The 22,910-nt window shown below is 41.9% G+C and overlaps 2 protein-coding genes across 4 annotated transcripts in view; one reads left to right on the top strand and one right to left on the bottom strand.

Annotated features, from left to right (window-relative positions):
• The window catches only part of MCF2L2 (MCF.2 cell line derived transforming sequence-like 2), a 270,244-nt gene that overhangs the window by 78,526 nt on the left and 168,808 nt on the right, over positions 1–22,910 (bottom strand). The gene's annotated exons all lie outside the window — the stretch shown is intronic.
• Positions 1,146–21,786, top strand: B3GNT5 (UDP-GlcNAc:betaGal beta-1,3-N-acetylglucosaminyltransferase 5). 2 transcript variants are annotated; one of them, XM_045037218.1, is made up of 3 exons: positions 1,146–1,620; positions 5,493–5,600; positions 16,863–21,786. In XM_045037218.1, exon 3 carries the CDS (start codon positions 17,184–17,186, stop codon positions 18,315–18,317), a length of 1,134 nt encoding a protein of 377 aa, XP_044893153.1. In that variant the 5' UTR covers positions 1,146–1,620; positions 5,493–5,600; positions 16,863–17,183; the 3' UTR covers positions 18,318–21,786. The 2 variants fall into 2 exon arrangements, with proteins under 2 accessions (XP_044893153.1, XP_006936302.1); XM_006936240.4 differs by lacking the exon at positions 1,146–1,620 and adding an exon at positions 2,285–2,421.

The following is a 22,910-nucleotide window of genomic DNA, read 5'->3' as shown; positions in this document are numbered from 1 at the left end:
CATTCATAAAAGAAGCATGAATACTTTGTTTTATATCATCAAGTTCATCATCCTCTTCCTCTCCCTGTGGGGTAGGATAGGGAACCAGCCTGCTGCAGGAAATCCTCCCAGATGGGCAAAAGAACCTCCCAGGCTGCTGCCCTCTTCCCTGTATGGGGGGTGGAGGGGGATTACGGCAGGTGTCACTCTGCTGGGCCCCATCTCTCACCCACATCCTCTCCCCTGCCCTCACCTCAAGCCACACATCCTCTTAACAACCTTCTACTCACTTTTGAAGTCATTTATCTGTCTGGGGTGTCCATCTCTAAATAGGATGATATATATGATTTTTATATGTGTTTTTCAATGTTTGAGTCAGTTTGTATTTCAACACATGGAGCACACGTGTTGACACATATGTATAAGGGCCTGGCTCCAAATGACCTGAAAGGTATCTAACGGTAATTGAATATTTGTGCACAAATAGAACACACACATATGCCAGCTGGGGGTGGCAAGAGATTGTATGTGGAACACACTCAGGGTTTTATTTCCCATAGATAAAGAAGGGAGGTGATCTGCACTGTAATAACAGCAATCAGCTTATATATGGATCACTGTCAGTGACTCCCTTACAAATCCACTATGTTAATATTTCTGTATGGGGTCTGACATGCATATGACACTGTGATCTCTTAGCAATGCTGGGCCATGTTCTCTATGGGTAATATACGAAAAGAGGTGCGTGGTTGAAAATATGGTGGAGGGCTTAAAGAAGCAATTATAAAACTTCCTAAAAATCTAGTTTGAAACAAATACAATGTTGTGTGTACAGTTTCAAACTCTGATTCAGTAATTTACTTTGAACCCATTACCTGTCTTATTCCTTTTACAATAAAAAACCCAAAGGTTTCATTTTACAGAAGTATTTGGGTTAATCTTTTGTCTTCTGTCGTGTTCTGAAATATGTACAATTACAAAATCCTTCAAAATATTACCTGTTAAATGATAATGTGTGTTCTATTAAGAGAAGGCCAGATCATTTGGGGGGCAGGAAACCAAACCTATACTTTATAATCTCTTTCCTTATTAGAAATTTGTATTCTCCTGATTTTGTCCAGTTACATGCATGGAGTATTTTGAAAGGGGGAAACTACTCAAATGGGCCATTCCTGAGGATTGTGATTCACAGTCCATCATCTGAGTAAATGATCTCGATTAACTGAGGAGGTGATGGGGTGGGCACTTCCTGGAGTTGTCGCGCACCAACAAGAACAGATTTGGGCGGCACCCATCACCTTCACCAACATGCTGTGTTGGTGGGAGAGGCGCAGGCCAGGCTCGGCTTTGGCAGTGACACCAAAAGGTGCTGGAGACGCGCTCGGGGAGCGCCTCGGGGGAGGCTCCGGGCTGCCGCGCCCCCGCCCTCCGCCGGGAGCCCCTGATTGGGTCCTCCCCGGTCTGCCGGCTCCAGCCCGCGCCCTCCGGGGAAGGTAGCGGAGTCCAGCGCGCTGCCTGCCTAGTCCTCGCCCGATGTTTAAAGCGGGCAAATTTTGTTCTTGAGACCACCGACTTTGGCTCCGATGCCAGCAAGAGAGCCGACCTCTGATTTGGGGGTTTAAGGAGCTGTGCTTGGACTTGGTGAGTTTTGTTTTAAGCTCTCTTTGAATTTGAGTTGGGCTTGAAGGTAAGTAAAATCACGGGGGGGGGGGGGGGGGCGGGGTGAACTGCTGTGGTGAAGCTTTAGTTTGATGTAAATTGGAGTTTTCTTCCTTTGTGACTTAGGCCCCAGAAGTTCAAGGCATAAGTGGCATGACGAGATCTTTTAAAAAACTAGCCTCCCTTAGAACTCTTGTTCGAGCAAGGAAAAAAAGATGAACAGAGAACTCAGTCAAAACTTACCCACCGTAGTTGTATAACTGTTGCGTGTGCTGCACGAATGGATCATGAGTTTACCGAATTCTACTTCCTAGTGAAAAGTGTATTGAGACCAGTTGTTTCATATGGAATTAATATGTGCGATTTAAAAAAGTGCTCTGCAGCCCACCGCATCCTAACGGGGGCCGAGGGCCCTTGTGGGTGGAAATGTTGTCTTCCCTTCCGGATCACTGAATGGGGGAAGTTCTAGCACGCTTGGCGGGGATAAATCTCAGCTCCCCGGATGGTTGGTTCTTTGTGCCGGGGACGGGAGACGGACTCCCGCGGTCCGCAGAGAGGGTTCCGGGCCGCCCAGCCTCCGCTCCGCCCCGCCCCTGCCCGGCACTGCGGCCCCACCGCGCCGTGCCTCCTCACCGGAGCAGCTCTCGGGCTACGGGAAAGGAGACTCGGACTCTCCTTTTGCTCTCTCTGGACCACGAGAAGTCTCTGAAGGGCCGAGAGGGGAAGAGAGCCGCGAGGAGGGGAAGGCACCGCCGGTTCGCACGGGTGGCCCCAGGACTTCAGGTTGGAATGCGCTCTGGGGCTGGGGCGCACGGCTGGAGCAGACACCCGGGCCTCGGCCCGCTGCTCTGGCCCGGACCGGGCGCGGCCCAGCCTCCGGAGGCCCTAACCGCCACGGGGCAGGGTTGCCCGCCGCCCGCCAGCGCGGTGGGGAAGGGGAGGGCGCGTTCCCTCTCCGGAGCGCCTTTGTTCGCTCTGGCTGGTGGGCGCGGGCGCCCGGCAGCCGACACTCCCGGCCAAGGGCCGCCCGGGTGCGGCAGGTAGGTTGGGGGCCCCGGAGCTCCAGTTGGGGTTAAGTTTCCCGGGGCCCGGCGCGTTCCTCCTCCCCAGGGAGCTCCGGCGAGACGGTCGCCGCGCCTCGGGAATACCGAGGCGGGTCGGGGCGCGGGAGCCGGCAGGCGAACGCCGCGCCTGCGGTCCCCGGATTCCGGCTGGGGTTCCCCAACCGTGCTACCACCCCTAGGCTGCAGGGGTGAATTCGGGTAGAAAGCCTGCATCTGATTGGGAATTAGGAAACCGCCAGAGTGGGGAAACTTTCAGCGAGTTACTGGGTAGGAAGACGAGGAAGACAAGGAAGTGGGCAGGCAGGGGAAACTGGGAAAGAAGACCTCTCTTGCTACCGGTAGGTCTTTGCCACTCTTTTTTGACTGCCGAATTTTATTTTGTAACCCGAAGTGACAGCCGGTTGCTTACTCAGATTCGATAAAGGTCAAAGTAGCAACTTTTCATCCGATTCTAACTACACAGCCCATATTTTTTCTTATCCAGTGTTGGTTATCATAGGTTATGGGTCATGTTAAAGAGACACCGATGTTGTAACCGCACAGTGGCTGGTGGTGGCTTGTAGCTCATATCTGGGGTAATTCTCTAATGAAAGTACATCTATTAGAATTGGATTTGTTCCTCTGTGCCTTTATTTTGGGAACTTTGCCTGGTCCCTATGGGGGAAGGGAGAGGGATGTGAGAAACTGAAACTGACCCAGAAAAGGATGCTCAAAGGTAGAGGTGTGCAGGGGTAGCACTGAACAGATCCCTTCCTGAAATTTCGAAAGGGAGACCGGTGATTGGCAGCTGAGGTTTCAACTTTCTCCAAAGAAACTTATGGTGGATTTTATATCCTGTTATGGGGGAGGGGGACTGCTTTATTTGGTCAACTCTTTATTATTTTAAAGCAAGATAAATTCAATACCTGAAATACTTACATTATATACTTAAAATGACCCTTCTCTCTCTTGCTCCTTCTCTCTCTCCCTTCCCCAGCTCCCACGGGCACCCTCCAGGAGTATTTATTGAGCACTGGGAGGCTAAGGCTGAGGCTGACTCCCTTTAACTCACATCCGTCCTCACCTTCTGATGGGAATGAGTATTATGACAGGGAAAGTTCAAGCTAATGCTCAGAGAAGCTGTTTCTAAGGAATGAGAAATGGATGATTAGGAGGCATAAATGATATTACACATAAATACCTTGCCCACAAACAAAACAAACAAACAAACAAACAAAAAACCCCAAAACCTCAAAAGGTAGGGAATAATTTTCAAAACCAAGTGCAGGCTGTAGCAAGCAAAAGTGTCATATTATATTTCATTCAAATGGAGATCAAATTCCCCTTTTATAAAAGACTGATTCAAATAAGGAGATTGTAGGAAAGTGAAATAACTTTCTAATTCTTAAATATAGAACAGCTTGAATACGAACTCCTGGGTTTTGAAATGGGTCATCTTTTAAAATGGGTCACTTTGGCGAGAATCATTGCACTTGGTGACTTTCAAATTGTAAATGTAGAGTTCTTTCTGAGGACCTACTGCTCTATAATCTACATAATAGAACATAGGATGCGGTAGGAAGAAACTGGGAGAAATTCAGAAGGAAATGGTCTCTTCTCAAAGTAACAAAATGTATCCTATCTTTTTGGAATTTTGTTTATACTTAATTGAATTGATCTAAGCTTTGCATTTTGTAGCAAATACCTTTTTTGGAATATTTCCATAGCCATTATTTTATTCCATTGTTAGAATAATCTTGTGAAAAGCTGCATATATTGTGTCTAGGTTCCAGAAATTTAGGCACAGCAAATTATTACAAGAGCTTTTCCATTTGACATAGAATCCTTGCCAGCAAAGATTTAGCCAGAACAGTGCAAATCCAGAATATTTTCCTTACAGTATGCATATAGGTAGGAAGTATAAGAATCTTCATACTGAAAGATAAGAAACTTGATCAGGTGAAATGTAAACTTCTGAATAACCAAAGTGATTTTTTTTTTACATTTTAATGCTGGAAATTGAAAGGCTGGCTTTCATCTGTAACTTATTTTTAAGATTTATATTCTATAGTGACAGCTTTAACCCTAGAAGCCAGTTTTCTACACAAAGGAATGTTTTACTATGTCTGCAGACACTAAACTACCAAAAGTCCAAGTTCAAAGTACTATTACACAAGTTAAGATCCATGTAAGATTTCACATTTTATCTCTTTATTCCTTTTCCTACAACTTTTTCTACAACTTTTTGATAGTGCTATAGGCAAAGTAAGTTAAAAAGTTGACTCAGCTCAGGGTCATAATTTACAGGGTCTTATAATCTTTTGGCTGTGTCATCTTCGTGGAAATGTTTTAAGTGCTTGTGGGAACCATATTGTTCTTTCCTGTCAAAGATAATGGAAAGGCATGTTCAGCCAATTAGTAATGATACTTCTGTTCTCAGTCTCAATAGTATTTGGGATGTGTTAAGTGGCCCTTAGCAACCAGGTCAGTATTTTTAAAAACTTTTATCGGGTTTTGAAAGGAAAATAACCCCTGAAGAATACGAGTCATCTACTAACTAAACCGTCATGGTACGGATGCATGAACAACTTCTAGAGAAGGGAAATCAGCGCATACTGAACACCTGATTTGGACCTTACTTTGTCAAACAAATGGTCTCAAATGATCCTTGGAAAAGACTGTGTGGTACATGGTTTAGAGAGAAGTGAAGCTCATGTGACCAGTAAATGGAAACAACAGAATATAAGTCTACTTTTGTTCATGTCCTAAAACTCTTGGTCCCCCCTCCCCCGCCCCTTGTGCTTTGCGCAGGTCCAGATTCCAGACTGCACCGGAACATGTGCTTACTCCATTAGGCCGTCTACACTGGACATATCTCTGAAGCTTTCTCTGCATCCTGCCTGTGGCCTACACTACACAGTATGTTGTAAACTAATATTCACTGAGTTAATTAAATGTAGGCATTACCTACTTTCAGGGCTGCTCAGCATAATGGCTGGAATAGGTAGGTGTTTAATAAATGATAGTTAACTTATAAAAAATGTTGATAGACTGAGACAGAAATATTATATATACCTCCTACATTTTACACTGTTATTTTTTGTACTCTGTAAACCCTTGATCAAATGCTCTTTCCAAATATAATGTTTAGAGTGGGACATGTGAACTGCCATTGGACAAGAAGCTTGTATGTCTAGCTTACATAACAGGTTTATACCAGGTTATATTGTCACCCTATTTATAAATCACTATTTTTCATATCCTAATTTTACCTCAGCTGTACCTTTCATTTCATCCAATACTTATTTATCAAACACTTGCTTGAAACATCCTTTCTGAGTCCTAGACTTTTTACTCTCCTCTCCTTCCGTCCTTCTTACCTATTTTTAACCCCCTTCTGCCACTTTGAATCTCCACCTTAAATCCCCCAATCTTCTTTGTGGAGGAATGACTTTAGGTACCCAAAGGGCACAAACTCACAAGGTCACTTTTATCTACTTTCTACTACTACTACTACTTTCTACTTGCTACTGGGACCAAGAAAAGGAAGGAGGGAAAATTGAGCTGGGAGGTTAAGTAAGGGGTAGGTTATAAAGAGAGTGAGAACAGGCTCTGACAAAATGCAGGTGGTAGTAAAATGTGAATGACTCCAAACTTAAGTGAAGCAGATTCTTTGCCTTCTTGGATAGAGTCTCCTGGCCCTGCCCCACTTGCTTCCCTGCCCTCCCATACAGAAGGAGCTCCAAGAAAAGCAGCTGGCCAGGGCCAGGGAGGAAGGCAGGTGCAGAGCTCAGGGACGGGACCTGGAACCCATCAGCTGCTTCTGAGCTTCCACGGGGTCTGGAATTTCAGAGTTTACATGGTTAACCCTATGTCTGGGTGCCTTAGTTGCTTCTGCAACCCATGGAGATCCTTTATTCCTCATAGGCTGCTGTGCATTTCTATAGATGTAAAGCAGTCAGAACAAAGCCAGGAGCACAGTAAACTCTCCCAAGTTAGCAGAGTGGGCAAAAGGAGAAGTTTGTTCTTAACTAGCCAAAAACAAAACTGACAAGAATTGTATTTAAAAGAGCAAGCAGCCCTGTCAATATAAATGACTATGCCTCAGGAATGAATACAGAAGGCCAAGCTTAGAAGAGAAAGTGTTTGACCTCTCTGAGACCTACTTTGTATTTCTGCTTTTTTGTTTGTTTCGAATTCTGTTATTGGAAATTTTTACTGACTTTTCATATAACTCCTCTAATATATAGTAATACTCTGTAGCCCGTCATCACCAGTTTCCTTAGGACCTGTTTTTATTTAGGGACTGTCTTTACTTGTTTGTTCATTTGATATTTCCTTGTCTTTATTTTTCCCATAATCAGGAAACAGAAACCTACACCCATGTTTAACTTATAAAGGAACATATAATTTAGTTTATATAGGTGGGGAGCTTGTTACTGGATTCACACTGTAGGTTTTACAACTCACTTTTTCCCTCTATCCCACATCCATCCTTGCTAAGTTGGGATTTAAAGTCTTTGACTAACACTGAATCAAGAACTAACTCTGTAAATGTATTGTTTGTGAAAGGATAATGATTCCAAATGGCTTCTAGTCTTTGCCCATGGTTTGAGCTTAATAGAGCTAAAGTCACAGTCACAAAAACACCTAAAGGCAGCTATTGGGTGGAATTCTTCCTTTTTTACCAGCTTTGTATTGGCAACATTCAAATATGAGTCAAAGAACAAAATACCAAGTGGGGGAATATTTAATTTTTCATACTTAAAATCTGAGTTATAAATTCAAATTTTGGGTTATTTCCTTCTTTTTTGAACAAATAGAATAGGCAATTAGTACTAAACAGTACCCAGTTGTGATATTCATCACCAATGACTAGAACTAATTTAACTAAGAAAAATGTATGAAGATCAAATTATAGCCTTTCTAGTAAATTCAGGGTTAAGCCTGATTTTTTTTTTTTTTATATGGCAGTTTGGCTCTTGAGGATTGGTACTAGCTCTGTTTAATAGGGACTAGATGATCAAAACAAGCCAGGAAAGAAATACTTGGAATGTAGAACAAAATGCCACATAAAGACAGATAGAAAATGTTATATGTCTTTCCTTTGAGTTATGCATGGACAGGCCCCCAAAACTGTCTCACATGGGACTGTAAGTAATACAACTTTAAAGATAAAAGGTTTAAAGTATTGAGGCATTTTTTAAACTGACTTACTGAAGAAGCATTAGTTTATAGTTCTACTTTTATGACTTTTACGTTTTGTGCCCTAAATGAGTGCCTTGCTTGTGTCTCCCTGGCAGTCAGTGTGCTTTATGGAGGGACTGGAGAAGGTGGGCCAGCCTGTGGAGCCGTGAATAGGAGGCACACGTGGGGATGAGAAGGGACAATGCGTGTGATGTCTTCTCCTTTTTTTGAGGTAGGAGGTGAAGCCATCAGCAAAGAGTGAAGCTCACAGGCCTCGGAAGAGGGGGAAGATTGAGCATGGCTGATGAGGGGACAGGAGAGGGAGAAGGTCCAGGAGAAGTGGAGGCTGGTCACACAGCATGAAGCCCTCTGCCCACAGCTAGATACTGCCATTGTGGCAACGCCGTCCGCATCTCCGGCAGCCACAGGTGTTGGGGAAGTAGGGAAGACAGGAGGGACCCGAGGTCTGGGGTTGTTGGGGTGGAAGGACAGGAACAGAGAGAGGAGGGCAAAGGTGCCAGGTGATTCTGCATCTGAGACAGGGAGGCAGGCGAGAAGGAAGGTCAGGAGATTGCTGGGTGGGGTGGAGTCTTAGGGAGCAGGCAAGGGGTTGGTAGAGGATTCCAGGTGAATATTAAGAGGCTGCGGTCAAAGAGTGAGTGGGCTACAGAGTGAGCGGACTGGAATTCGAAATTTCAGAGGAAATGCAGTTGTAGGTGAAGCCCCTTAAACGACTCTCCCGCTGAGAAGTTGCCTTGAGTGTGTGAGCGGTCACGTGAACAAAATGGTATATACTTGGTGACATAAGGGCTCCTGAGACTTCTGAGTATTGCGTGTCTACTAGGTAAGATTTAGAAATATAGTTCCTCTAAAATTAGATGGAATATAGATAATTAGATAATTAGATAATATATTACAACAATGGGCAGAAACAGTGGTCGAGAAACATACAGATAGATGCAAAAAGGGATTCATTTTGAATTTGAACCCCCTGGCTTTCTCTGGCTCACATTCCTCAGCCTCTGGGTCTCGGATTCCCTGTTGCTCCTCCTGGAAGATGACTCCTCTGCTCCACCCACCCCCATCTCTACCCTCCTGGCTCCCAGCATGGCACCCACTCTTTGCCCCATGGCTCTCTTCCCGCTCAGAGCACCACCATGGGCCTTGTCTGTCCTGCCTTCTGGTGATCGCCCTCTACTCATTTGTTACCCCATCTCAATTTGCAATGAACCAGCCCTTTAAAATAGTTCCTTTTTAGAAGAAATAACTATCTGAAGTTTTACAGAATTTGTACAGTATTCTTTCATTCATCAAAAGGTATTACCTAGTCTTTGAATTCAAACCGTGCACATAAATTGAGAGGCCACATAAATACATGCATGCATGCATACATACATGCATCCACTAAAACGCATGCAACGCATACACACATGCATCCAGGAAAACCCATGCATACATCCATGCATGCATCCAGTAAAATGAGATGCTTCCTTTCTCTGTGCCTCCTCCTTCTCTCCTTCCCCTGAGTTTGCTCTCCCCCAGGCCTCTCTGCTCCTCTCTCACCCTGGGGGCCCACAGCTCTCCCACAGCCATCTTCCTTGCACTCAGAGTGCCCCCCCGATCTGCAGTTCCGGCTATCTCAGGCCCCCATTGGACTGCTATATCTGCTGCCTCTCCAGCACCTCATGCTCAACACCAGCCCAAGCCCACATATGCTCCCTCCTCACCCCTAAGTCAGGAAGCCAGTTTCCCCTCAGTTGTCAGTAATGCTGGAAACTAGAATTCACCCCACCCCCACTCCTCCCATCCTAGGCCACTCCTCAGGTACTGCTGGGTGTGTTTTTCTCCAAAGGGTCTCCTGACCCCTGACTTCCCTCCCCACCTCCATCACCCCAGACGAGGCTCTCCTCACCTTATCCTGCTTCAGTACGAGGCCCTCATGGAGCCGGGGTCCAATCTCCACTGTCCCTGCTTCTGCCCTGCATACCACTGCTGCATTAACTCTTTCACATAAAGCCTAATACATACGGCCAAGAGAGTTACCATTAGCAACAAAAAACAGAAACTCCTGTGACTTCTTGCTGCCCCCGGCACACACTGACTCCTCTGTCTCATTTTCAAGGTTCTCCATAAGCTGGCCCCAATCTCTCTGCTTTCAAATACATGCCTATGTCTCAAGTATTTGCCATATTGTTATTTTTTTCCTTTCTTGCCTGAAACAGATTGCTTCTCTTCCTGTAACCACCTAAATCCTGTTCATCTTCAGGCCCTCCTATCCAGCTGTCACTGATCTCTACTATTAGGGACACACCTTTTTGCCTGTAGTTGGTATTGTCTAAATTAGCGCTGACACACTGTCTGCACTTTGCTGTGATCTGCTGATTGTTGTCCATGGGAACTGGGTTTTCATGTGGGCACTGAGTCTTGTCTCAAATATATTGTAGATGCTTTCTGATAGGAGGCCATAAAATACTAATACATGATTCCCACCATGCTTGGCATAACTATTCCATAGCAAATGCTCACATACTTGTAGGATTTCTTGAAACATTGAACACTGAGGTTGTTGGACTCGAACTTAAAGTACAGACCCCGCCATCTTGATGAAAACTTCAAAATTTGTATCAGGTTTTGCATAATATTTTAGGATCACTAAAGTAGACTCAACAAAGAAATGGGTTAACAGCAAGACCAAAGTAGAAAAAAAAAAAAAAATCAGGGGTCATTTAGGGTAATTTGTAGTCTGTAGCTTTTTTTCCAGAAAAGTTTAAAGAGCTGTCTTGTGAAGAAATATTCTTGAGTAACTGTGGGGCACAGCTCCCAGACTGAAAAGCATTTGGGGTAGGGTCAGCAACCTTCTTTTCTGATGTTCCTATTCTACTTCTATTCTTTACTCTTCTGACTACTTCTATCGGGAAAGAGAATAGTAAGGGTATCTGTTCCTTCTTTTCAATCCAAATAGAAGCAACCCCAAGTTATATTCCAAAGATTTGCATACAAATCTTACTCAACTTAGGAAAGAGTTACATCCCAATAAGCCTACTGTACATTGAAAATACTGGAAGTCGGGGCGCCTGGGTGGCGCAGTCGGTTAAGCGTCCGACTTCAGCCAGGTCACGATCTCGCGGTCCGTGAGTTCGAGCCCCGCGTCGGGCTCTGGGCTGATGGCTTGGAGACTGGAGCCTGTTTCCGATTCTGTGTCTCCCTCTCTCTCTCTGCCCCTCCCCCGTTCATGCTCTGTCTCTCTCTGTCCCAAAAATAAATAAACGTTGAAAAAAAAAATTAAAAAAAAAAAAAAAAGAAAATACTGGAAGTCAAAAATGCATTTAATACTCCTAACTAGGAAACATCATATCTTAGCCTAGCCTACCTTAAATGTGCTCAGAACATTTATATCAGTTGGGCAAAATCATCTAACACAAAGTGTATTATATGCTGAAATGTGGAAGAGCTCACTTAATCGAATACTGCATTGAAAGTGAGAAACAGAATGGTTGTCTAATTGGTTATTGGCCCTCATGATTGCCTAGCTGACTGGGAGCTGCAGCTTACTGCTGCTGCCCACATCATGAAAGAGTATCCTATGGCATATCACTAGCCTGGGAAGAGATCAGAATTCAACATTTGAACTACAATTTCTACTGAATGCATATGGCTTTCACACTATAATAAAATAAAAAAAATTATAAGTCAGGGATTGTCTATATTTCCCTCTAAGCAGTTCTTTGTCCTGTTCTCTCTCATGGTCTTTCTTGTTTCCTATTTCCTGAAGCCATCTGTAATTTTTATATCCCCTCGGTAACAATACATGGACATTCACCCCTGGTTTGCAGATGAAGTCACCAAATCAGAGTGCAGTGAGGGTTGCCCGAGGTTACACAATGAACCTGGCCCCACGTGGGGGTAGCCCTGGAGTTTGCAGCCTGTGGCCTGGTGCCTGAGCTGGAACACGGGCACACAAAGGAAGCTGCAGGCACAGCGTTCTGCTGTGGATGGTTAAACTGAGCTCACATGCATTATCGGGATCTTTTGTTTCCTGTAAGGCCCAGCATTTTCTTTCTCCAGGTCAGGCAGGCCTGTGGGTTTCTCTGCAGTCTCCTCCCTTGCACTTGGAATACAGAAGCTAGAAGATGTGCTTTAGACAATCTTTAAAAAGACCGTGTGAACCAGAAGAGTGAGCATCGATTGCATGTGTGTGGTATCCATCAGCAAAGCCAGAGCTGGGGCAACACTGTTTGGTTGTAATTAATGGATTTAGACCATGGAGGTGCATTTTGCTTTTGGTTGGGCGAGACTGCCTACTAACTGTGTTCAATTTGGAGGAGTTTGAGTTTGAGTTTGAGTGCTCTTTTGTTATAAAAGACAAGTGGGTACCGTAAAAGAGTAGTTCACCTCTCCTAATCTTCCCCTCATCAGATCAGTACTACCATGGAGTTTGGTTTTGACTGATATAAATGATGGCTAAACAATTCAAGCTGCTGAGGTTGGAGAAATTTTGTTTTAGCATTTCATAGGCTGTTCTGAACCTAAGTAAGTACTGTGGATTGTTGGCTCTGTGACAGGTTCTTTGTCATGTTTTACAAACTGTTTTGACTCCTTGAGGTCAATTGGGAACAGTTGAAGAAATATAGGAAAATAAAGCAAATACCTATGTGGCGGGGGTGGGGAGCAGGGGGATAAAATGCATGCTATGGGCTGGCTGCTAAAATGCATGTTAGCAACAGAATACACTAGCCAGATGAGTAATAGGCCCCATTCATTGGAGAGATACTAGGGCCTCTGTGAGTCAAGTGTGCATGTGGGTGCTGGAGGAGTTAGGCCTGTGGGCTGATTGTCTAGCAAGAAGCTCAGACTTGTAAACAACTGGGAATAGGTACAAAGCAAGCTGGCATTGAAATATTACAAGTACAGGGGCTCAGAAATGGAAAGCTAGTTTTGCCTGGGGTTCCAAAGGTTACTCTCCTCTTTGTTTCCTTTCCCGGGTCTATTGGAATAGAAACTGCAGATTAGTTTCAATTGATAATTTACTTAGAATTCTTAAACACGTATGTGGTCTTAAAATCTGCCCTTAAGATTTCTCTGTTGCTTTGCATTAAGCCTCCAGTTCCTTTAATATGTATCATGGAGGAGGCAGAAGGGGATATCTGCCTTTATAGATGGTCCCTTATCTAAGTGAGCACTGTTGAAACCAAGAGGAAGTACCCTGTCCCACCAATGAAAGTGATTTTGCAAGTTTAGGCAGATGCCACCCTCAGAAACTGATGTTTTCCACGGTCTCTTCCACTCTACTCTAGAGCATTTGGTCCACCATGACCAGCCAAACAAAGAAGGGAAATTACTGATATTGATATTGATATTGATCTATCCCTTAGAGTAGTATTTCTTGCTCTTTTGATGGTAAAGCACACACCAAAAAATGCATTTTACATTACAACCTGAAGGCACATATACATAAAACTTAAAAGTTTCACAAAATGATACTTATACTCACTACTTTCAGTACACTATGCCATTCCTAATTTGTTCTTTCTTTTACTTTTTCTTTCTTAAATATTGGTTGGACTTCTTTTTCTTTTTCTTTTTTTTAATGTTTATTTATTTTTGAGAGAGAGACAGACAGAACATGAGTAGGGGAGGAGCACAGAGAGAGATGGAGACACAGAATCTGAAGCAGGCTCCCAGCTCCGAGCTGTCAGCACAGAGCCCAATGCGAGGCTTGAACTCATAGACTGCGAGATCATGACCTGAGCCAAAGTCAGACACTCCACCAACTGAGCCACCCAGGCACCCCTTGGTTGTGACTTCTTAACATTTATTTATTTCTGAGAGAGAGAGAGAGAGAGAGAGAGAGAGAGAGAGAGAGAGAGAACACATAGGGGAGGGGCAGAGAGAGAGGGAGGCACAGAATCCAAAGCAGGCTCCAGGCTCTGAGCTGTCAGCACAGAGCCCGACACGGGGCTCGAACCCACAAACAGAGAGATCATGACCTGAGCCGAAGTTGGAGGCTTAACAGACTGAGCCACCCAGGCACCCCGGTTGTGACTTCTTGAGTGGCACCCAAGTTTTAAAACCTGTGCCCTAGGGAATAAGACGATGATCTCTGGACAAAGTCTCAGGGAGGGTTGGCTCTGGTCTCCCATTTCCTTGGACTTTTGCATGCCTGGCCTTTGCTGTTATCACCCCTCAATGAAGTAACCTTGGGAGATAGGTAATACAGCTGGATGCAAAAGGCCTAAAGTTGGCAAGGTTAGGCCAACAGGGCAGGGTGCTGTCGGTGCTGCAGTTGGTTTCACTTCAGGGCTAAAGGGCAGGGGACTTGAGATTGAGACCTTTGGGCACAACAGCAGGGCCTTTTCCCTGGGGCTTGTGATGTGGTCTCAGCTACCCAGCCAGCCTGGACTGAGCAGGGCTTGTGTGGTCTTTTCCCTGTCAGTCTGTTGAAAGTTCAGGAGACTGGTATGTCACCCCTGAGGGGAGAGCCTACTTCTTCAGGCAAAGGATATGTCTTACTTCTGGATAAGCATGGAGGATAGAGTCCTTGAGGAAGGGCGGTACCATCTCCTAGTTGTGTCAGAAAAGGGAGGACATGTGACTGACTGGGCCTCCTGACCTTAGTTCTTCCCAAGTGACCAGCTGTTTGAGTGAAAGTGGCTCCACCCCACCACAGTTCTTAGCACTGACCTTCAGAGAATGCCTCCTAGGTGTCGGACACTGACCTGAAGCTAGCGTATCTAAGACATCGTGCCATACATCCTGGAATTCACAGTGTAAATGGAGGAAGCAGTTAAATAAAAAGTCAGTCTAGGAAGATGGGTGCAAGAATTGCTGTGGTAATACAGATAAGAAAAATCTTTGGTGGGAGGAGGGTGTGGCCTCAATTCAGGTTTCCCAGAGAATGTTGCCTGCAGAGATTAGTGAGCACTAGTATACTTCTTATGAGCCTTGTTAGCAAGGGAGCAGGGCTTGCCGGGCCACAGGACTGCTGGCAAAAAGGCTGCCATGGATGAAATAGCAAGCATGGCTGAGCTTTCAGCCAGCACTTTGGTACTGACAACTAGTAGAGAGCTTCTGAAGGGGGTTAACTACTCTAAAGGATATATCAGTATCAGTACCGTCACCTTTTGGTTTGGCTGGTCATGGTGGACCGGATGCTCTAGAGTAGAGTGGAAAAGAGTTAAGTTAGATGTGAGTTTTAGAAAGGTCACTCTGTAGGGTAGAGGCTGCGTGGGTCAGGAATCATTTTGGCTGCTGCACTAGTCTGGGTGAGAAATGATGACATGAAGGGGTGAAGAGAGATTCAGAAAAAATTCACAGGGTTAAAGAACTGGATATGGAGTGGAGGAAAAGGACGACTTTCAGATATCTGGCATAGATGCAAGAAGTGCAGTCAGACAGAGAAAGAGAAAATGGGAACAGCAGATTTTAGTGGAGAAGACAGAAAAATGGGCTAGAAATGGCATGTGAGTACCCCTGTGTGCCAGGTAATTATCTGCCTACCTCCCTCTATGTATACATCTATGGATATTCCCATTTAACTTGCATAAAGACTCTGAGCTAAATGGTGTTATTCCAGTTTTTCAGACTTCTGGGTTAGATACATGATACAGGAAAATAAAAGAGCCAGACTTGGTGTTCAAATTGCCTGCCTACAAAGACAGGGCATTCCTGGTTTGAACATGCTAACTTTGAGGCATTTCCAAATGAAAAAGAACAGAAAAAAGATAACGATATAGATTTGGGGCTCACAATGTCATTTGGTTAGTGAGAGTTTGGACTATGCTTTTGAACACATATCTCGACTCCTTGATTATGAACCTTGATTTAAAAAAAAAAAAAACAAAAACCTTACTCTTGGGGCGCCTGGGTGGCTCAGCTAGTTAAGCATCCAACTCCTGATTTCAGCTCAGGTCATGATCTCACAATCTTGAGATCAAGCCCCACGTTGGGCTGTGTGCTGACAGCACAAAGCCTGCTTGAGATTCTCTCTCTGTCTCTTTGCCCCTCCCCCTGCTCTCTCTTTCTCTCAAAATAAAAATAAAATAATAATTAAATTAAAAAAAGTCTTATTCTTAGTCCTGCCTTGTCTGGGGCAGACTTTAATGAATTTTAACTATTATGAACTTTCTTTTCATCATCCGTCTATTTTGCCTTGAACTATATACAGGCACGCCTTGGAGATTTCAGGTTTGGTTCTAGACTACCACAATAAGACAAATACCATGATAAAGCAAGTCAAATTAATTTTTTGGTTTCCCAGTGCATATAAAAATTATGTTTACACTATACTGTAATTTATTAGGTATGCAATAACATTATGTCTAAAAAATGTACCTACCTTAATTAAAAAAATACTTTTTTGCCAAAAAATGCTACCCATCATCTCAGCTTTCACTGAGTCACAATCAACTGATCATAGATCACCATTACAAATATAGTAATGAAAAAGTTTGAAATATTACAAGAATGACCAAAATAGGACACAGAGACATGACGGGAGCAAATGCTGTTGGGAAAATGACAACGCTTGCTCGACACAGGGTTGCTACAAAACTTCAACTTGTAAAAAATGCAGTATCTGCAAAGTGCAATAAAATGAAGCACAATAAAACAAGGTGTGCCTGCAGCTACTTTCCTCCTGACGGTACTGCAAATCAATATGCAAATCAATGGACACACCCATTTGGGATTTTGAACTTTAAGTATATAGGAAGATGATAGCCATTTGGGAGGCCTTTTTATTTTTTAAGGTCGAGAAGAGGGTCTCCGTATTCTGAATGGGAGGACAGTAGAGAGAGTGGTTCTTTCCCTTTCCTTGTACTCCCCCCAGCCAAAATAAATATCTGTATGCCTCTGCTAAAGCCTAGCTGCCTCCTCACCTTTTGTCCACATCAGGCAGGTGACATTTTGTTTTTAAGGAATGAAAAGTAGTTCCTTTCTTTCTGGTAACACTGTAGCCCATTCACTTGTCATCTTTTCTCTTCCTGACTCTGATAGGTCCCGCTTCACTTCCACAAAAAGAAGTACATGGAATGGCCATGTGAGGCCAATCACCTAACTTAATGAAGGATGTCAGTGTGGAAAAATGTTGACACACCAGTGTCCTCATCCTACAGTGTGTTCCATTCTTTCACAATCTCAGAAAAAATGGCATTGAAAGAAAGTATTTTGTGAAACAAGAAGCTCCTACTTTTTTAATGACTAACATGTATTAAGATGGACACCTGTTCTACAAGATACAAAGTTCTCTGGTTTCGAAGAAGCAAGCGCCCATTGAAAACCAATCCTAAATAAAAACAGACCTGAGTGGACGTCAGAATGTTTGTTAGTGGCAGAAGAGTAAAAAAATGGCAATTTGTTCAGTTATTTGCCACTTGTTTTATACTAAGCCTCATGTTTTTTTGGGGACCAATTGATAATCACATTGTGAGCCATATGAAGTCCTACTCTTACAGATACCTCATAAATAGCTATGACTTTGTGAATGACAGCCTGTCTCTTAAACACAGCACAGACGGGGCTGCTCACTACCGGTACTTGATTAACCACAAGGAGAAGTGTCGAGCACAAGACATCCTCCTTTTACTGTTTGTAAAGACTGCTCCTGAAAACTATGATCGACGCTCTGCAATTAGAAAAACATGGGGCAATGAGAAGTATGTTCAGTCTCAACTTAATGCCAACATCAAAACTTTGTTTGCTTTAGGAACACCTTCTAACCCACTGACAAGAGAAGAACTGCAAAGAAAACTGGTTTGGGAAGATCAAATGTACAGTGATATAATTCAGCAAGACTTTGCTGATTCTTTCTATAACCTTACTCTTAAGTTACTTCTGCAGTTCAGTTGGGCAAATAGCTTCTGTCCACATGCCAAATTCCTTATGACTGCTGATGATGACATATTTATTCATATGCCAAATCTTATTGAATACCTTCAAAGTTTAGAAAAAATTGGTGTTCAGGACTTTTGGATTGGTCGGGTTCACCGCGGTGCTCCTCCCATTAGAGACAAACGCAGCAAGTACTATGTCCCCTATGAAATGTACCAGTGGCCGGCTTACCCTGACTATACTGCTGGAGCCGCCTATGTGATCTCCAGTGATGTAGCCGCCAAAGTCCATGAGGCATCACAGACACTTAAGTCCAGTCTTTACATAGACGATGTGTTCATGGGCATCTGTGCCAATAAAATGGGGATTGTACCACAACACCATGTGTTTTTCTCTGGGGAAGGTAAAACTCCTTATCATCCCTGCATCTACGATAAAATGATGACATCTCATGGACACGTACAAGACCTTCAGGACCTTTGGAAGCATGCTACAGATCCTAAAGTAAAAATGATTTCAAAAGGTTTTTTTGGTCAAATATACTGCAGGATAATTAAGATAGTTCTCCTTTGCAAATTGACCTATGTGGACACGTATCCTTGCAGGGCTGCCTTCGTCTAACAGTACTTGAATGTTGTGTGTTTTCACTGTCACTGAGCCAAACCTGGATGAAAAACCTTTAGATATTTGTCAATACCTTAGGTGAAATGAATATGAAAAAAAACAACAAAGAAATATTTTGAAAACAGTCTATCAGAATGTTTCTTTGATTCTAGAAGCTATTCAGTAGAATTTATCTACTTCATTGCCTAAATTCATTTCAAGGAATTTATATATAGAAAAGGTTTATGAAGACAAAACTAAAGGGAAAGTCAAGTTCTCACTTCATGCCACGTGTATATTTGAAGTGTAGAAAAGTTATTAAGGTGCCTTGGTTTTAGAATAACTGCTTTCGGAAAATACCAAGTGAATGTATAGCACATTTCGGAGAAATGAATATATTGTTGGACCAGGTTTACAAGTTAGTTTTTATTACAGAGCACTTGACTAGGGGGAGACAGAGGCAGGAGAAGATCGCCATAGGAGAAAATACTTGAACCTGGTAAAAGAAAGTTCCTGTTCTTCCAGGAGATTTAGAAAAATGTACACGATTTCTTTATAAAATAGCCAAGTCGCTTATTGTCACATCAGTGTAGCTAATTTACCTAGATAGTGGTAGTCATTTAAAACATATTTATATCTTTCTTTCAAAGTTTAATGTGAAATTTGAGAAGTTATTTGCTCTGCCCTGACTGGTACTTCATGTGGATTTTTTGATTATTAGAAATGACACAAATCATGGGCAGCTTGTTACCCACAGGGTCCTTCTCTAGGGAGAAATCATTGCTAATTCAAATAAGCCAATTTTAATTTAACGAATTTTTCAGCTGGTTTTAAAATATTCACTATCAGTCTGTTTTTAAGGTAGCTATTTGAAAGTAGTTTGCACAGAGGAATATAATAATGGAGAAGACTTCAAAAAGAAAGAACATTAAAAGCCTGTTTTCCCCTTTTCTATAATTTATAAAATAAAATTCTTAGTGTGGAAATTATTGTAAGGATGACTAAGATTAGCCTAACCTTCCCCAAGAAGTTCTCATGAACCACAGGACTTTGTTCCAAGTTCAGATTTTAAAATTGAGAGTATTCAACATCAGATCAAAGCTATCCTATCTTAAAAAAATCAATTATTTCATCAAAATAACTAGCAGAGGTATCGTCAACTTGGAAATTTTTCAAATGTGAAAGCAGAATGAAAGTGATAGAGAGGTCACCAGAATGAGGTTTAAGATATTTGGGAAGCTGCAAGGGCTTCATATTCAAAGACAGGTGGCTGAGATCTAAAAGAGTAAGTTGCATTTATTTTACAGAGCAGGATAAAAATGTGGCCAGGATGTGACTGCCTCCCCCCCTACAGAAAGAACTAGACGGTGTCTATTGTCAGAGGGATCGTACAAAGGCCCAAATGGTGACTCTGGCAAAAGCAGTTGAACTGATTATGAAACCCCTCTCTGCAGAGGTGCTTGTTAAGGAAAACTAAGATGTCTCATTTCATTCGATGGTGTTTGAAACATGCAAAAGAAGACAAAGCTAAAAGAATTTTTGGTAAACACAACTGGATGATGACATATACTGTAATGTTTTGCAGACAGCTTTTTAATGTTTACAGAAATCCTTTTGTTATTTTTTTTCCTATTTTGAAAATTGAGGCTTGTTTACATTGATTTCTCAGATAATTTAAAATTTTTACTCCTGTCAAAACTACAGTGTTGACCATTCTAGGTTTGTAGGTAATTTTCAGAGCAGGGTCAGTGTTTTTAGATCATTACGGTTTAAATTTTCTGACCAATTTTAAAACCTGTAGATAACAAAAGCACATTTTGACAAAGGTGTTTTATAATTAATTTTTATTAGTTGATTCTTTAATAACCATTTGACTCTGGGCCATACATTACCCTGTGTATCTATACTTGTCAGCGTTTAAATTTTCCATTGGTTGAAAACTAAGTGTCTCTCTGGCCATTGAAATGATCTTGTTTACAGGAATACTTTTGTGAAACAATTATTTATTTGCAAAAGAGCTCTCCTCAACTGTGTTCATCTTTTGCTTAGAATAGAATGGAACAAATTTAAATTTAAAGGAAATATGAAGGCACTTCCTTTTTTAATCAGAAGGAAATTGCTAGATGCTTCCTTCATTAGACTTAAAGTACTGAAAAGAATATTTGTAAATAAAAGGATTCCAGCCTTTTAAAAAAGAAGGAAAAAACTTTCTGGTGCTCTAATGCAAGGCTGTCTCAAAAATTGTCAACAAAGGGAAAATAAACTATCAGCCTGGATGGTCACTTGAGTAGATGATGGTTGTACACAGTGTTATTGCTAAAAACTTTTTACCTCTTGGTTGGTTTGCATCTTTTTTCCATATTATTAATTTTATACCAGTATGTTAAATATTTATATTATTTGAATTTTGCTCTTGTATGGCAAAAATAATTAGTGAGTTTTTAAACATAAATCTGTGATTTCCAATAAACTTTTTCCAAAAGTTTGTGTATTTTCACAAACTTTTAAAACTCCCGTGTGAACACCATTTGTCTGTATAATCAACTTGTTCTGTTTAATGTCAGACAGGCCTGTAGTACACAACATTAATGCTGTTGCTGTTCAAACCTGCTGCTGTGCTCAGGACAGAGGATTATCATGTCCTCTGCTATGGACACTTAAATGCTTCTTTTGTCTGTTAAATGAATTATGCTGGAATGTCTAAGTTGGGGGAATTCTTCTCTTCTAATGGATTGTTCAGGAAAGGATGAAATAAGAAACTATAGCCATGGTGCCGTAAGACGTCATTTGAAAGGGTCATATTTTCCTTTTATGTGATATCATGAGGTGTCAGAAAGTAGACTCAAATTTAGCTCGAGTCTTTTAATGCCAGGAATGTTCTTAGGCCTGCTTCTGTCTGAATGCTGCTTCAGTGTATTTGTACATAGTGTGTTCTCATCTCCTTTTCACCTGATTCCTGCTCAATTCTTAGTCTAAGATATGGTGTGATTCAATCTATATATGTTTTTAAAACTTGGAAGCATCTGAATTTTTTGGTTGTAGATATTTTTTGCTCCAGACCTCAAAGGCTCCTTACTGTCTCAAGCATCAAATCTAATCTCTTCTACCTGGTTTTCCAGGCCTTATGCAATTTTCCTTTCCTTCTTTATTCTCTGAAGCTTTATTTTCCCCACTGCCACTATCGTCAATCATACATCTCACTCGTGACCATACCTTGTGTAAGTTGGTTTCCCTTGCCAGGAACACCATTTCTCCTGTTCCTGTTGAAATCTTGAAAATCCAACCCTAACTGTGCTCTTCAATTAAGCATCTCTCCCTGCCCTCCTCCCAAAATATATACTTTATCACATATATAATTGTGCTACCTACTAATTGTTTCATGTGCTTTTTCCTGGCTAAAATAGAAGTTGTGAAGGTAGTGCTATCACATTGTACTTAAAATTCTTATATATTTTTCAACTATAATAAAGAAATATTTTTCTGGCAAGTCATTCCAAATACGAAAAGAGACTAATTATTCAGAGCCCTTAGTGGTGGACACTGTCTGGTATAACATTTTACTTATACTCTGGAAAAGCTTATAATTCATTCAACAAAATCTGGGTGCTTACTGTGTCAGGCACATTGTACCTATCATCTAACCCCAACAAATTTGTATGAGTTATGCATAAAAACTCAAATCTACAAAACAGAAGTGAATAAGAAAATATGTAGAGATTCAGTTGTTGCATCAAAGAGTAGTGATCTTAAAGATTTATAAAAAGCTGGTAGTAGAGGAAAACCATTAGTGTAATGTTAGACCCTCCTATCACCCTGCTTAACCCTCTAGCTAATTTTTCATTTTCTCAAAGTTCTTTTGCAAGAATCATAAAGATATTTTTGTTTCATTCAATGCTGTAACTTTTTTCCTTTATATTTCCCATTAGAAGTATGCTTTAATGGTCTACTGTAAATTAATACAAGAATTCATCAATTAACTTAAAGGACCCATTTAACTAAGATTCTTATAAGAGTAAAATTACAATTTTTGAAAAAGGAAATTAGAATCATACAAGTAGGCATGAGTTGTAGTGATAGAAACGTCCCAAGAGAGGTACTGTCTCTTAAGGACAACAGAACACGTTGCCAATACTTGGCGCTTTTCAGAGACCACCCAACTAAAGATACTTTCAGATATGCTGACATGGGCCATTTGCCATAACTCAGAGATAACATTTCAATTAGTACAAGCCCACATGTTTCCTTGAGTACACCTTAAAGTGAAAGAGTATAAAGTAGTCTAATTAAACTAATATGGGCTTTAATCAAGCAGCAAGTTCCTAAAGACATTGGTTCATTTATTCTACAGGCATATTTTGGAGGCCTGCTAAGAGCTAAGCATTATGATAGTCCCTAGGGATAAAAGTGGTTCATAAGTCAGTAAGTCAAATGGTGCGGAGATAAACAATGTGATGATTGTGAGAATAGAGCTAATGATGGGATTTTGAGTATAAAAAAAGATATTTTTAAATGATGTTTTTGGTCTTTACCACCCTAATTTAGGCTTTCTGAACTGCTGAGTATTCACATACATGTGAACACTTTCCTGTCGTCCAAACATAGCATTAAATT

Source organism: Felis catus, chromosome C2, assembly GCF_018350175.1.
Source record: "Felis catus isolate Fca126 chromosome C2, F.catus_Fca126_mat1.0, whole genome shotgun sequence".
NCBI classification, from domain to species: Eukaryota; Metazoa; Chordata; class Mammalia; order Carnivora; family Felidae; genus Felis; species Felis catus.
Note: the sequence above shows the minus strand (reverse complement) of the source record. Positions and strands in the feature narration are given on the sequence as shown.